Genomic DNA, 15623 nt, shown 5'->3' on the forward strand with positions numbered 1-15623 from the left:
CCATTTTAGATAACTTTTCACAACTATGGGAAAAATCTACTATCAAGGCCTTATTACACATGCCAACCTAGAGGCAAAGAAATGTGGTAAATTGGAAAGATAATTTAAATATCCATGGCTTTGAAACAGGGCTAGAGGTGGAGAAACTGGCCTAGATTAATGGGGGAAAGACTTATCCGGTACTTTAAATTTAAATGTTCCATGCTGCTCCCCAACAGAAAAACCTATGGCTTTACCCTAACTATTTTGAGGTACTGTGACAGCTTTGATGTCCATCACCCCCCCCCAAATAAATAACCAGAATTGAACAGTCATTTCTTTCCTGTCTGTCCAATGGCATTCTCCATTTGAGGAAGTCCGCCCCAGCCAGCCCCGCCCGACACCCCTCGGTTCCTGCTTCTCCAGACACCGAGCACACAATGCCCCCTCCTCACTTACCCACCTTGTCCAGTTCCTCTTTGTGGGTCATCTTCCTCCATTAGAACGGCAGCTCCTCGAGGGCACACACTGTTTGTCTTTTTATGTTTCCAAAGCTTACCACAGTGAATGTTTTATCTCCTGACACTTCCTTCAATAGGACTTTAAAGTGTACAGAGTGCTTTCCTTACAGCAAAACTCGTCAGACTGGTATTACAAGCACTACTAACTACCTCTTTTACAAATGAGAAAATTTAGGCTGAGACACTAAGTGCTTCACTCAAGATTACAAACTAGTACATGTCAAGAGCCATGGTTGGGACCTGGGGCCTTCTTTACTACAGATCCATGCTGTTCCCTCAATGGCATTATCTGGAAAAAGCCCTGCTCATGTTGTTACAATGTCAGACATACACTCACCAAAAAAGAAAAAAAAGATTTTATGGAGAACTCACACAGGAAAGTCAGAAGAAGCCATACAGGGGCACACTTGAAGGTCTCAAGAACTTTGGAACTGATGATGCACTGATGATGCAGCATGGAAGACACTGGCACAGGACTGCCCAGCAAGGCATGCCCTCCTCAGAGACAGAGCTGTGCTCTCAGAGCATGGCAGAATGGAAATAGCTCAAAGGAAACCCAAAGTTTAAGGTAAACACCCCAGGTGCTCACATGGACTATCTGTGTCCAACCCGTGGGAGAGCACTCCAAGCCCGTACTGGTCTGATCTGCCATAGCTGGACACACTGTCATCTGTCTCTATCACAGTGATGTTGTTTTGGTCTTCTCCAATAATGAAGAACAAAAGCAACCAACCAACCAGTGTTATCAGAAATCCTCATCTGTAGAACCTCCCCAGTTATGGAGAATCCTATCCTGTATATCAATGTTGCAATGAACACCATGACTCAAACGGAAACAGCTTTGATGTACATCAACCTCCCCCTCCATAACCAGAATTTAATAGTCATTTTTTTTCTGTTTGACCCAGCATAACCCTGACATTAACTGGGGCATAGCACCTATTTTAGGAGGTATCACAATTCTCTCCAGTTTGTGCCATGTAAACCCTAGAATCAGCAGTATATGGCTTATTTTGTTCTTCCTACAACTACTCGAGCTAATAAAACATTGGAATACAGCATTAATAAGATATTCCTTCAACTCCTCAAATAATTATTATGTATTATGTAAACTCTTCAGTTGTCAGGAAAATTCTCTTCTACTTTTTATTCCCTTTGAATGGTGCTTCATTTGGAAGAGTAGACACAAAATTTCACAATTGGAAAGGATTTCAGCAACCAACTAATTCAATCTCTACCACAGAAACAACTCTATACAATTTATCCAAGAAATTATATGCCCCTTTGCAAATCTACGGTGCAAGAAAATCTAATAACTCCAGAGACACTATATTCCACATTTAGAAAACTAGTTTTTCATTATTTTAAGCCTATCTTTGTCCTGATTCTGATCTCTGGGTAAAATTTAAATAAATCATAAATCAATTTTCTTGACCATGTGGCATATCTAATGATACTGATTATATTGGTTTCTTGACTATTTTCCTCTGCATCAGTTCATGCAGATCTTTCTGGGCTTCTCTATATTCACCACATACAAATTTTTTTACAGTTATGTTATATTCCACTACAGAGACCACAAATTCTTTATCCATTTACCAATCAACCAACATTTAACTCTATTTCCAATTCTTTGCTGTAACAAAAAGTGCTGCTATAAGTATTTTGGTATAAATGGGAGATTTCTTTTTGTTAATGGCTTCCTTGGGATAGAAGTTCAGTAAGTCTCTGAAGATAATTCAGTCACTTTATAAGTATAATTACAAGTTGTTTTGGAAAATGATTGTACAAAATGGTACACCCAACAGTGTATTGGCAAGACTCTCCCTCTCCCCCAACCTCCTCCTTCAACACTGGTTCCCATTTTTATTTTTGACATTTTTGCCACTTTGCAGATGAAACCTCACCATTTTGTCTATTTGAATTTTTCTTATTATTATTAATTTGGAACGTTCTTTCATGTGGTTGTGAATATTTTGCATTGTTTTGTAAACTTCATATCCTTTGACCATCTATGTCATGGGGAATGCTATTACAGGGAAATTTTATTAAACCAAAAAAAGACTTTCCCATTTCATCCCTTCTTTTCTTACTTTAGATGCATTAATTTTGTCTGTTAATTAGTTCTTCACTTTAATATTGTTATTATATCTTGTTTCGTTAAGAATATATCTCTTAATTGCTGGCACAGTGGATAAAGCACTGGTCCTGTGGACAGAAGGCCATGAGTTAAAATTTGACCTCAAACACCTAATACTTATTAGCTGTGTGACCTCGGGCAAGTTATTTTAACCCCATCACCTACAAAAACAAAAATTCAAAAAAAAAAAAACAAAAACTAATACCCATAGCCATAAGAAAGGTATGCAATATGTTTCTGTAGAGTATTAGCTTTAATATTGAGGTCACCCATCTAAATAAATGAGATGATCATATGGTTTTGAATGCCTTGGTTTTAAATATTTTTTTTAAAAAAGAACAGAATTTGGTAGAAGATAGTTATCTAACCCTAATTTCTGACAGACCATTCTTTGGTTTTATTCAATGAGGAGTTTTTTCCCCTGGGTACTTCATGTGTTCTAATGTTGCTGAATCTCCTTCTCTAGTCTGTTTCATTGATCTCTACTCTTTAACCAATATCTGATGACTGCTTTACATCTGAGTGGTGCTAGTTCCTATTCATTTCTACTGCTTTTCATTATTTCCTTTGGTATAAAATATTAAGAATTTTGTCCTGATTTCAATAAGTGCCTTATATAATGCACTCCCTTCTTACTTTCATGGTTATTGAATTAAAAGTGTAATTTAATTTTGGTATTGTTGGTTTTTTATTATATTGGCACAGCCTAGCTATGAACAACTGAATATTCCTTCAGCCACGTAATTGGTTCTTCATTGCTTTCAGCAGCATTTTATAAAATCTTTTGATGTTTTGGAAGGTCATCGCCAAATATTTTGTCATTTTTTTGTGATCTAGAATAGGATTTTGCTTTCTGTTATTGCTTCTTGGGTTCTGTTATAGATAAATGCTATTGATTTTTGAGGATTTATTCTGTAGACTGCAAGTTTGCTGAAGCTATTATTTCAATATCTTTGCCAATCCTCTGATTTTTTTCCAAGTTTGTCATTCTATCTTCAGCAAATACAGATACTTTTATCTCTTCCTTATTTTTATGTCTTTGAATTTCTCTCCTCTTATCTTATTGTTATAATAGTGGAGAAGAGTGAGCAACATGTTTGCTTCACTGCAGTATTTATTGGAAAAATGTATATTATATATGATCTTAGTTTTGGTTATATAAATTTCATTTTCATGATATTAAAAAAGATACCTCTATATATATCTATATTTTGTAGGGTTTTTTTGGCATAAAGAGTGCTGTACTTTTTAAGGCTTTTATTGTGTCTACTGAGATGATCATACAGTTTTGAATGCTTTGGCTTTAAATATGGTTATTTTGATTGTTTCCCCTAATGTTGAACCATCTTTGTATCCCTTATATAAATCCTACTTGGTCACAATGAATGATTTCTTGGATAAACTGCTCTAGTGCAGTAGAAAGGATTTTGTTTAAAAGTTTTGAGTCAATGTTCATTAATAATACTGGCTTATAGTTTTCCTTCTGTGCTTTATCTTTCCATACAGAAAGATAGAATTATCTATCTAAAATATACATTATTATCTTTAGGTATTAAGACTATATAAAAGGATTTGGATAGGGCATTTTCTCAACTGTTGGGAATCTGTTAAGTATGAATGCTAATTGTTCTTTAAAGGATTGAAAAGAATTCTCCTGTGAATCTATTAGGACCAGAAGATATTCTGTTTTTCCTCTGGTATTTTCTATTTGATATATTTCCTCTTATGAGATTTGTTTAAGAAATCTGGTCTTTTGATAAGTTTGTGTATTGTACAGTTTTGAAGTATTTATTTCTTGTTTTCTCAATTTGGGATCTAATTATTCTTTTTCTAGATCTGTTGTGATTTCAAACTCCTTGTTTGCTATCTAATTGCTTTGATTTTTGTCTTTTTAATCAGATTAGATAGTCTTTTTTGAAGAATCAGTTTTTTAGTTTTATATTATTTCTATAATTTTTTCCTTCTAATTTATTTTTCCTCCACTTCTTTTGTACTTATTTTAAGTTTACTTGTTGTCTTTATAATTTTTAAAATGTGTATTCTTTTGTCAATCCTATTTTTAGTATATTCTTTCATACTGGAGAAGATGTGGGAAAAATGGGACAGTAATGCACTGTTGGTGGAGGTGTGAACTGATCCAACCATTCTGGGGAGCAATCTGGAACTATGCTCAAAGAGCTACTTGGGTCAATATCCCAAAGAAATCATAAAAAATGGGAAAAGTCTAAGATTTTCAAAAATATATTTGTAGAAGCTTTTTTTTTAAAGTTTTTGCAAGGCAATGGGGTTAAGTGGCTTGCCCAAGGCCACACAACTAGGTCATTATTAAGTGTCTGAGGCTGTATTTGAACTCAGGTACTCCTGACTCCAGGGCCAGTGCTAGCTGCCCTGTATAGCAGCTCTTTTTGTAGTGACAAAGAATTAGACATTTAAGAGATATCCATCATTTGGGGAATGGCTGAAAAAGTTGTGGCTTATGAATATTTTGGAGTACTATTTTTCTGTAAGAAATCACAAGTGGTTGGGACTTTAGAGAGGCATAGAAAGAATTACAGGAACTGATGCTGAGTGAAGGGAGCAGAACCAAGAGAACCTTGTACACAGTATCAACAACATTGTCAACTGCCCAACTATGATGGATGCAGCTTCTTTCAGCAGTTCAGTGATCTAGGACCTGTTATGGATAACACATTCACATCTAGAGGGAAAAAACTATGGAGTCTAAATGCAGAGCAAAGCATATTATGTTCACCTTTTTAAAAAAGTTCTGATTCCTTTTTTTACAACATGACTAATATGTAAATATGTTAAACACAAATGTACATGGTACAACTTTCACTAGACTATTCACCAGGGGGAGTGGGAAGGGAAGAGGGTGGTCAAAAAATATAAAACTCAGAAATTTGAAAATGGAGGAATGTTGAAAAATTAACATTGTATGTAACTGGAAAAAATTCAATTAAAAAAAGACAATCACCTTCCTGATGTCATCAGTCCCCTAAGTGAACAAAACCACAAATCTTACCCCATTTTCCCCTGTCAATTACCCAAGCAGATACCTTCTGCTCTCCTCCCCTTCAACTACTTCCTGTTCATTTGTATTTCTAAAACTTCATGGGGAAGTAGCTAGGCGGCACAGAGTACCATCCCTGGAGTCAGGAGGACCTGAGTTCAAATCCAACCTCAGACACTTAAATAATTACCTAGCTGTGTGGCCTTGGGCAAGACACTTAACCCTACTGCCTTGCAAAAACCTAAAAAACCCCCCAAAAAACCCTTCATGGTGGAGGGGGGGCACTACCACTTTTCCACAGAGCATTTTTGTCACTCTCTTCATTATCCATCTTTTCTTTCTAGACCCTCAATCTCTGGTTTATGACTCCTATAATCACCTAATCTCTCTATTCTCTCAGAAATTTAAAAATAATGTCAAGTCCTGCAGGGGACAGAGAAGACACTGCCCCATGGTAGGACCTTTCTCCTCCATGTCCCCGAGATTATGCAGCCCACCACATTCTCCCTACTATGTATTTTTTAGATTTTACTTAAAACTGTTCCAATTTCCAGTTTGCCCCCATGATTTCCACTGAGCCCAAAGTAGGATGAGAGAGAGGTCTTTTCAAGCACCAAATCCCCCAGACTAGATCCAATATAAGCTCCCATCTGTCTTCTGAAAATCTCTCTCCTCCCGCAAGAGCATTCATTAATAGAATCTCCTCCACCCTAGAAATAAGACCTTCTTCCTTCCCTCCCTCCCCTTGCAATCTTTTCCTCTTCCTCCTTACCCACTCTATTACACTCTCCTCTTCCTGAAAGACCAAAGGGGTCAATTCCTCCTCATTGCTAGCCCTTGGTTTCACTATACAGTTACACTATACACTTCCCTTTATGTTGAGATCCCCTCCCATTTTTCATGCATGCTTCCATTTAGAGCAAAGTCCCACAGAAAACAAAGGTTCCCTTGTAATTAGGGTGTCACCAAGTTTGATCAATAATGTCAAGTCTGTCTCCTCTTCACCAGTTACCGCCACCATATTTCCCCTTTTATCTTGGGCTTCTAACCAGGCTCACTGCTGTTTGCCTGTTGCTCTGGTTGTCCTTGTCAGATGCATTTTTTTTTATCCCTCCTATATTTCTGGAGTCTGTGATGTTCACTAAGTAAATAATCTTTTCACCTCTGGTTTTCTTTCTAAGAATGTTTCAAATGTCTCTTAGGACTGAACAGTCATCTTTTTCTATTTATGGTTAAATTCATCCAGGGCTACATTCTGAACTCTATTGCTCTTTGTACCAATTTATTATTCCACTTCTACCAGTATTTTCCAGTGGGTGTATAACAGTTTTATAGCATTCAAAGTTCCTTTCCTTTAATTTTTGAAGACTTTTCTCACAGTCATTTGAAAAACCTTGTTTCTGGGTTGGCTAGATGGCACAGTGGATAGAGCACCGGCCCTGGAGTCAGGAGGATCTGAGTTCAAATCCGACCTCAGACACTTAATAATGACCTAGCTGTGTGGTCTTGGGCAAGCCAATTAATCCCATTTGCCTTGCAAAAAAAGAAAAAAAAACGAAAAAAAAACCTTGTTTCTGAATTGAAAAATTCAACCTAATTAGTCCTGAAGCTTGTTTTGTTTTTTTTTTGTTTTCTCCCCTGCCCCCCCCAACAGTGAAACATGAATTCTTTCAATTAATATTTCTTTAAAAAAAAATTTTTTTTTTGGTTTTTGCAAGGAATTGGGGTTAAGGAATTTGCTCAAGGTCACACATAGCTGGTCAGGTCCCTCTGACTCCACAACTTAAGTTCTATTCACTAGGTCCCCAGCTAACCCAATTAATAAGCCATTTTTGACTTTCAGGGTTTCTAGAAAGTTCTCTCTTGTATCATTTCTTCTAATATATTTAGTTTTTGTGTTTTTACTTGTGTTCTTCTTGAAGATTTATGATTGTTAAGGTTGTCTCTAGCCATCCTATCTACAAGATCAACTTGTTTTGCTTGGATAGTGGGTCTGTTTTCTATTTGTAGTGGGTTTTTTTTTTGCTTCTCTTTTAGATTGGAAACAATCTATTATCTTCTTCTTTGGTAAGACTTGCCATCACTAAAGTTTTTGTATTTTATCCATTATTTCTGCTGTGCAGACTGTAACTTATGTTATCACAATTCTCTTTCCTTTTTGAACCGTTCAGAAGCAGCATGCTGTGTGTGGTTCTATAGTCTTACCTTCCACAGCTTCCTCTGATTCATCAAGTGTTGAATTATTTTCCTTTATTTTCCAGTATTTATTCATAGAGGCCTAAACTTGTTTACTAGACACAGAAGCTATAAATCCTTCCATGGCCAATGTTTTGCTTCTCGATTTATCTGCTTATGTTCAAGGTCCTTGAATTTTCTTGTTCCTGATACCTTTGGTGATTTCAGTCTTTTTTTCTTGTTGCCCCCTACTGCTCTCTTTCTGACTCCCTCATCTTTGGGGAGGGTTGAATCTCAAAAGAATCACAGCATCCTCCCACAATGGGCAATTCTCAGTAAACTAGTATAGGCCTGTCTCCCAAGTTGTTGTTCGTACTCAAAGAGGACCAGATTTTATCAGGATTTGAGGTCAATATATAGCGTGTCTTAACTGTGGCAGACAACTCTACCATAGATTAGAAATAAATAGCTCATGTGTACTTGTGGGATGGGAATATCTCTCTATAAACACCTCACATTTCTTTTGAGCCAGTGCACTTCTGCTTTGCTTCCAGAGCACAGCATCGTCTGTGATCCAGGTTCCCCATGCTGGGCCATTCCTGTGCCAGGGTCTCCTACATCTCCTAAATGATTCCAAAGTTCTTCAGAGAGAACTTGAGAATGTCTTTGCATGGCTTCTTCTGACCTCTGGAGGAGCACAACACCTGTGTTGTGTGATTTCTCTTCGAGGTCACTATACATTTGGCATTGGAACAATGTGGCCAGCCCATCAGACCTTGGCAGGTCAGCTCGAGAAAGGACTTTGAAACACCTTCCCTCAGAATCTTCCTAAGATCATTCAAATGGAAGTTCAGTTTCCTGGAGCCAAGATAAGTCAGGAGCAGTCAGAATTTCTCCACTGGCTGTAACCAATGACTCTATGGTTACAGGATGGTGTGCTGCTGCTGCTGCTGCTGCTGCTGGAGGAGCTCTGTCTTCTTGGTGCTAACTGTTGGGTCAAATCAGAACAAGGGGCAGAGAATCCATCCAGGCTCTGAGCAGTTGCTCCCCAACTCTCCCTCCACTTCAGTCTTGTCCATGTAAATAACTGACTGTCAGTGTGCTAGTGGTCCCAGTTGCTGTTTCCATCCTTGCTGAAACCATCTGCCAACACTGCTGAAAACATCAGGCTAAAAAGGCCAGGAGCAAAGCAACGGGCCCTGCTTTGGTCCTTAGGGAGCAGGGGAGCAGAGCATGATCATTCATTTAGAAGCCCAGAGAGCATGCCACCATCAAACTGGCCCTGGGGAACTTCTACAGGCCCTCACAACCAACAGTACCAAAGGCCTTGAGTAAGTCTCTACTAACATCCAGCTGAGGTGCTGGGCAATGTGGAGCACACCACAGACCTGGTCAGAGGTCCCGGGGCCCAGCATTGGCAGAAATGAGAACTGCCCTGCCCTGGCTACATGGTTGCTTCCTTAGTAGACCCAGGAAAGTGCCTGAAACCAGGATTTCTATCACAGTGGAAAGAAAGTAGCACCTGGGGCAGGTCTATTGCCAGTCTGGTTGTTGAGTTGTATGTGGAGGGTGAGAACTTCTGAGGGAACTTGGGTTGGCCATCTATGTGTGCTTTTTATGTTCTTTTAAAAAGCCTGTTGTGGGTTTCCTGGACGAAGGACATTAGCTAAAGTATCATCATTTCTGTCTAGGAGAAGTCTGAGAGGTTACAAAGACTACAGAAGATGTCTAGGCCTCCATCTTCTTATTCTCATGACCTATATATTTTATAATGGAAATAATAATCCAGTCAAACTCTTGCATTTAAGAATATCTAGCAGGTATTCATTATTATGTGCCAGAATCATTAGACAACTCTGTGAGAAAGTGCCTATTACCAGCTCCATTTTACAGCTGAAGAAACCAAGGCAAACAGAAAAATGCCTTGTTAGTTTCTGAGCCTGAACTTAAATTCTGCTTTTTCTGATTCCAGACTAGCACTCTATCCAGTGAAACCATGAGCTATTTCTCAAGTAGAAGCATTAGTAAAGGACTTTATGTTTATCACTTTAGCATGTCCATCTGTTAGATTTAAGTTCAATACTATGTTTCGGTGGCTTTCAGTGCCACCTTTTTGTCATCTGCAAATCGGAGCATCCACAAGACTAACAATAACAACAAAAGGAAACGTTCTACTCTCTCTCCTAGGCTAAGATTTTAGTTGTACCACTGGCATCTCAAAGTGAACATGGCCAAAACAGAACTCAATCTTTTATTTCCCCCCAAATCCTTTCCTGTCTCTACTGAAGGCAACTCAATCCTCCCAGCTTCCTAGGTGTTTGGCCACAATTGACATATTCATTTACTTTTATTATCAACCAGTCAAAATGTCAATTCAATTGCCAAAATCTGATCAGCTGATCTTAAATGAACATTTTATTTTCACAATCTTTCATATATATACCATTCTTTGTACTCATGGTTAACTCCCTAGAACTTTTAAAGACCAAGGTCTCTCACTGCATCTGGGACCATCTCTAGTCATCCTGATCTATGTGTTGCCACTGGATCCAGATCACTCTGAAGGAGAAAGTGAGGGGGGAGGGGCGGCTAGGTGGCCTAGTGGATAAAGCACTGGCCCTGGAGTCAGGAGTACCTGGGTTCAAATCTGATCTCAGACACTTAATAATTACCTAGCTGTGTGGCCTTGGGCAAGCCACTTAACCCTGTTTGCCTTGCAAAAAAAAAAAAAAACCTAAAAAAAAGTGAGGGGGAAGCTTAGCTTAGCATAGCCCCCCCCCCACTCAAATCCAATTCATGCGTTTCTCATGTCATCATCTCATGGTTCTCTTCAAGAATGAAGTACATACAACACCATATTATTTGAATAGTTGCAGTAGTCTTCCAACTGGTCTCAAGTGTCTTCTTATATAAGAGCATAAAAGGATCCCTTTCTGTAGTCACTGTTAAGAAAATTACAAATACATCCTGATCTAAAAGGATCAAAAAGAAGAGTATTATCTCTCCTTTCAAGTTCATCACTTTTGCCAGAAAGTTGAAGGTAATGTTAAAAAAAAATTGGAGCTTTCTGTATTTTATAAGTCTCATGATTCATGAATCCTCACTGAGAATAGTTCTGAGCACAACTGCCTAGCACGCTGTAGGCACTTTGATGACTGTTGACTTGACCTGATTAAAAAGGCAACCTCGTGTAATCTTCGTAGTATAACAAAAGCTAAAGAAACAAAACTAGGCAGCCATATACAAATTACAGGATGTCCTCAAAGTCATATTACAGGATTGCATTATTACTTCTGGGACACTCTGTAAACTTTAATACTATAATAGTTTTAAAACCAAACAAGAAACTCCAAGTTAATCTAAAACGAACTAAATCCTACAAGTGTTTCAAATAGTTAGCAATACCAAGTTCATAAATAAAGGAATGTTTCCTTTCTAACTACACATTACTGGTTTCAGGTCCTTTGTAAATGTAAAGTACTTAAAATAATTATTTCTAATTTTTCTTAATAATTGCATTGGTTGTAGTTTTAGAAACTTAAAATTCTCTCCTAAATATTCATTTTGTTTGTTCATTTTTTTTACCTGGAAAACAGCTGTTAAACATGTAGCAAAAGTTTATTTGACTTTGTAGTTATCTCCCTTTTATGTCCTTGTGATGTGAGTCAGTCAGTAAATACGTCTAAGTAAGTACTGAACTCTAAACAAGCTCACACTCGCCTAAGGGAGACAACATGAGAACTCTGATGTATAAAAAAGTTACAAAAAGGATAAATGAGCAATAATCGAGAGAAGACAGGCACTAGAATGAAGAGGGATCGGGATGGTGGAATCTGAAGGAAGTCAGAAACCAGATGAGGGAGAGCAGCCCAGGAAGAGGAGTCTAGGGAAAAATCTACCCAGAGACAGAGGTTACGTGTAAGGGGCCAGGGAAGGAAGAGCTCTGAAAGCCAAAAGGAAGATCTGTGGTCCTGGAGGGGAATTCACTACTCTGCCAGCTGACTGGAAGATGAACTGATGCAGGGAGGGATGAAAAAAGAAGGCTTATCCCAGGTATGAAGTGATTAGAGCCTGTACCAAGGTGGGATGCAAGAGTTACTATGAAAGTGAAATGACAGGACTTGGCAACACACTGGATAGAAGGGGGATGAGCCAATGCCACTTAGCTGGAAATTCCTGGTGATTGGGAGGATGGACAGGAATAGGAAAACTAGAAAGAGACAGAGTTTTTGGGGAAAAATAATTCACTTTTGGAAACACTGAATTTAAGAGGCTTTGTGACTTCCAGTTCAAGATGTGCAATAGACCACTAGAGATGTGATACTGCAGATCAGCAGAAAAATTAAGACTGGGTAAGGAAATTTGAGAATCATCATCAATACAGAAGATAACTGAATCCAGGCAAGCTGAGAAGATCTCCAGATGAAACAGAATAGAGGAAGAAGAAAAGAGGACTTGGAGCCCCAGGGGTCACCTAGGCTAGTGAGCACCACATGGATCAAGAGACAGCAAAGGATACTGAGGAGGAGGAATAAGATAACAGGAGAACCAGAAGAGAGTGGTGTCTCTAAAACCTATAAAGAAGACACTCAAGGAGAAGATACAGAGATGTCAAGAAGGATAAAGACTGAGACAAGACTTTTAGATTTGGTACCCTCAGAGAGCAGTTTTAATTGAATGAAAAGGATGGAAGTCAGAGAGGATATGGAGATACAGTAACAATAGAGACAGCCAGTCTTTACCTTATCCTTAAATATATCCTTACTAAAGGATTTACTGTTTCTGCAAATGAAGTATCACACAATTGATCCTCATTTTATTTTATTTTTTAAGATTCTAGAGCTATGAGTTCACCCACTGGCTAAAAATTTATTTGTAACTACCCCCCCTCAATAGTTGAGAAGTGCTCCAGAAGCCTCCATTCACCTACAAGTTAAAGCGTCAAGTCTTCAATAGTAATGAAACAATACTGTATATCTCGGGAACAAAAGAAGGAAATATGCATATAATTTTGTAAGAAATTTACACACACACACACACACACACACACACACACACACATATATGAAATAAGGTGTCTTAAAACAGAAACACATATAAAACATGTTTACATGAACAGAGGCTTGGAAAGAACCTTGTATTTCTACTAAAAGCAATGGTTCACTATTTGCTAATTCAGTGGTTATGGTGACTACATAATATGACTACTATGAATAAAAATAATTGACTATATGTTCAAAAAAAATCTCCATTTACCTTACAATTTAATACATTCTAAGTGACAGTGACCACTATGCCAAATTACTATTTACTATCCATAGGTGGCATGAAAATATTAAGGTTACTAGAGTAGCTAGATTACTAAGTGTTCTCAAATTTAGAGTATTTTAAATATTTGGTGACTGGTGTTTGAAATAAAGACAAATTGTAGGACATTAAAAAAAAGATGCCATTAAGTGATTTTATAATTCAAAAATATATTTTAATTATAGATGTGATAGTCTATTAACTTTGTAATAACTGTGTACAAATGGGCTTGCTTTTTTAAACACTTAACAAAATTTATTCAGGTGCCCATGATCAATTATGTGAATCTCACTGGCTACTGTGGTAGGGACTGGACACAAAAGCACTAATGTGAGACAGTCTCTGCCCTGAATTCACCAGGCAGAATTTTCATTCTATTATAACTTTTGAAGAACTGAAATAACAAAGTACTTATATACTTTACTTATAAACACTCCATCCTACTCTCCATTTCTTAGTCTAGGAAAGAAACCTATTTGGAAGTACACTGCTTCACACATAGAACAACTCAGTTAAATTGAATGGGAAAGCTGGAAAGGTCCTGACAATATAGAATGCATCCAGGATTCGAGGTAACCCGATTCTCACAAAGTCAGGTACAAGAAAAGATAGAAATTGTTCCTCTAATGTCCTTACACATTGCATCATTTGGTATTTGGTATTTCTCGAGATGGAGCATCCCTCCTATTTAGTTGGGGGCACAAGGGGCACAAGTAATGAGTGCTGAGATTGTTATTGGTGGTGAGGTCCAAATATCTCCTAGGTAGACTCTGCCTTATTAAGTGTCTTTTACAATTGTTGGCTATTCTCTTACAATCAATCATTAACATTTATATCTTTTTGTAAAGTTAATTTATGAATTTAAGTCCTATGCCATTTGGTATATATTCATTTCTAATGGCTACTGCTTTGAGGTCTAAGATACCTTTAAGCAAAAAGGAGCTTATCTCTCTCCTCTGACATTACTTTTTTTTTGCTTGATTAGATAACAGAATTCCAAATTCTAAATTTCTGAAATTGTCCAATACAGTTTTATTCTATCATCTCATTTTTCATTTTTATACATTAATTTTAATTTAATCCCTAATCACAACCACCCCTTTTATTAAAAAGAAAACTCTTTATTCTTATAGAAGTTGGAGGAATATTAACTGATGCAGAAAAAAAGTTTAGCCTGCTAGAAAGGAATTTGAAGTTCCAAGTGGTACTTTTACTACCAAGGAGAATGGAGAGTTAGGGGGAGTCATCACTGTTAGAGTAAGAAATAAATATGGTACAGATGCCTGAGTTCAGAAAAATCACTTGTTTCTTGCCCCACTGCATTGCCTTGGGGTGAAACCAAGACCTCATTCACTAAGTCCAGCTCCAGGGAAAGGGGTGGACCCTGGGCCATACTGCACAGAAAAAGTTATTGAGAATGGTTGTCACTGGACAAACTGACAGAAAAAGGAATTTCAAATGTTTTTCCATCTAACTTTACACTGAAATGTACTTTCTTAAAAAGAAATCTTCTGTAGAGATAAAAAACATCAGGAGTAAGAAATCCAGTTAAAAAATACAAATCCAAGCTGGGGAAGATATTTTATTTTTTGGTAACGCATATTAAGGGGCTCTGCTTGATGTTGTTTGTCCTTCATTCTTAAAGAGGACCGTGACATCTGGGAGGTGATGCCATGACAAGCACGTGGACTGGATCTGAGGTGGGGGGGGGGTGCTAAGCTAAGTCACCAGCCTCACTTTTTTCTCCAGTCATCTGGATCCATTGGCCAGATAGGAATCAGGACCAGAGATGAACTTGGATGTGAGGCAATCAGGGATAAGTGACTTGTCCAAGGTCATATGGCTAGTGTCACATGACTGAGGTTTGATTAGAACTCCTATCCTCTTAACTCCAAGGCTGATGCTCTAACCTCTGTGCCAACCTAGCCACCCCAGTGGGTCTAATTACATAGTAAGTCTAAGGCAGCGCCAATATGAAACCATAGACCTATAGCTTTGCCATAACTACAAAGGAGACTTTGCCATCTCCAGTTAGTCCCATTTTCAAATAATTGAGTAAATACCCCAGTATGATACCAATAAAAGCCTTCTAAGAGGTCTTGGGTATAAAAGTACAGTTAAAGTCCAATTCACAAGTTATCATCTTCCCCCCACCCTCTTTCTAACAAGCAGCAAAAATTAAAAATTCCCCTTGAATTAGTGCCAGATAACCGGCTGAGAGAAGGAATGTTAGTAAGAGTAATGCCAGAGGGATCCTATTGTATACAGATGTGTTGGACACAGATCGTCATTAAACAAGCACGGTTGGTTTCTAAATACTGAAAGCAAGATGATTTTGGTTTTGTAAATCACAAAGCCAGTACTAGAGAAATGAAAAAGGTCAGTGATTCTACACTGACACCAGTAAATAGCACTTCAGAAAGTTCATCTCTTTAGTCTAAATTAAGTCTTTTTAATGTAGCAAACTGGTGGATTTCTTTTTGTATAT

General features: G+C 37.8%; 1 protein-coding gene across 7 annotated transcripts in view; it reads right to left on the reverse strand.

Annotated features, from left to right (window-relative positions):
• JMJD1C (jumonji domain containing 1C) overlaps positions 1-15623 on the reverse strand; it is a 204624-nt gene that overhangs the window by 76101 nt on the left and 112900 nt on the right. The window contains exon 1 of one of the 7 annotated variants that reach the window (XM_074232351.1): positions 443-10555. The exons of 4 other annotated variants lie outside the window; for them this stretch is intronic. In XM_074232351.1, coding sequence (XP_074088452.1) covers positions 443-469 — 27 coding nt within the window. In that variant the 5' untranslated portion in view covers positions 470-10555. Of the gene's footprint in view, positions 1-438; positions 10556-15623 lie in introns of those variants that run through there. 2 more of the 7 variants (XM_074232350.1, XM_074232357.1) reach the window with 2 other exon arrangements.

The sequence above is a fragment of the Macrotis lagotis genome, chromosome 4 (assembly GCF_037893015.1).
Source record: "Macrotis lagotis isolate mMagLag1 chromosome 4, bilby.v1.9.chrom.fasta, whole genome shotgun sequence".
In the NCBI taxonomy this organism is placed as follows: Eukaryota; Metazoa; Chordata; class Mammalia; order Peramelemorphia; family Peramelidae; genus Macrotis; species Macrotis lagotis.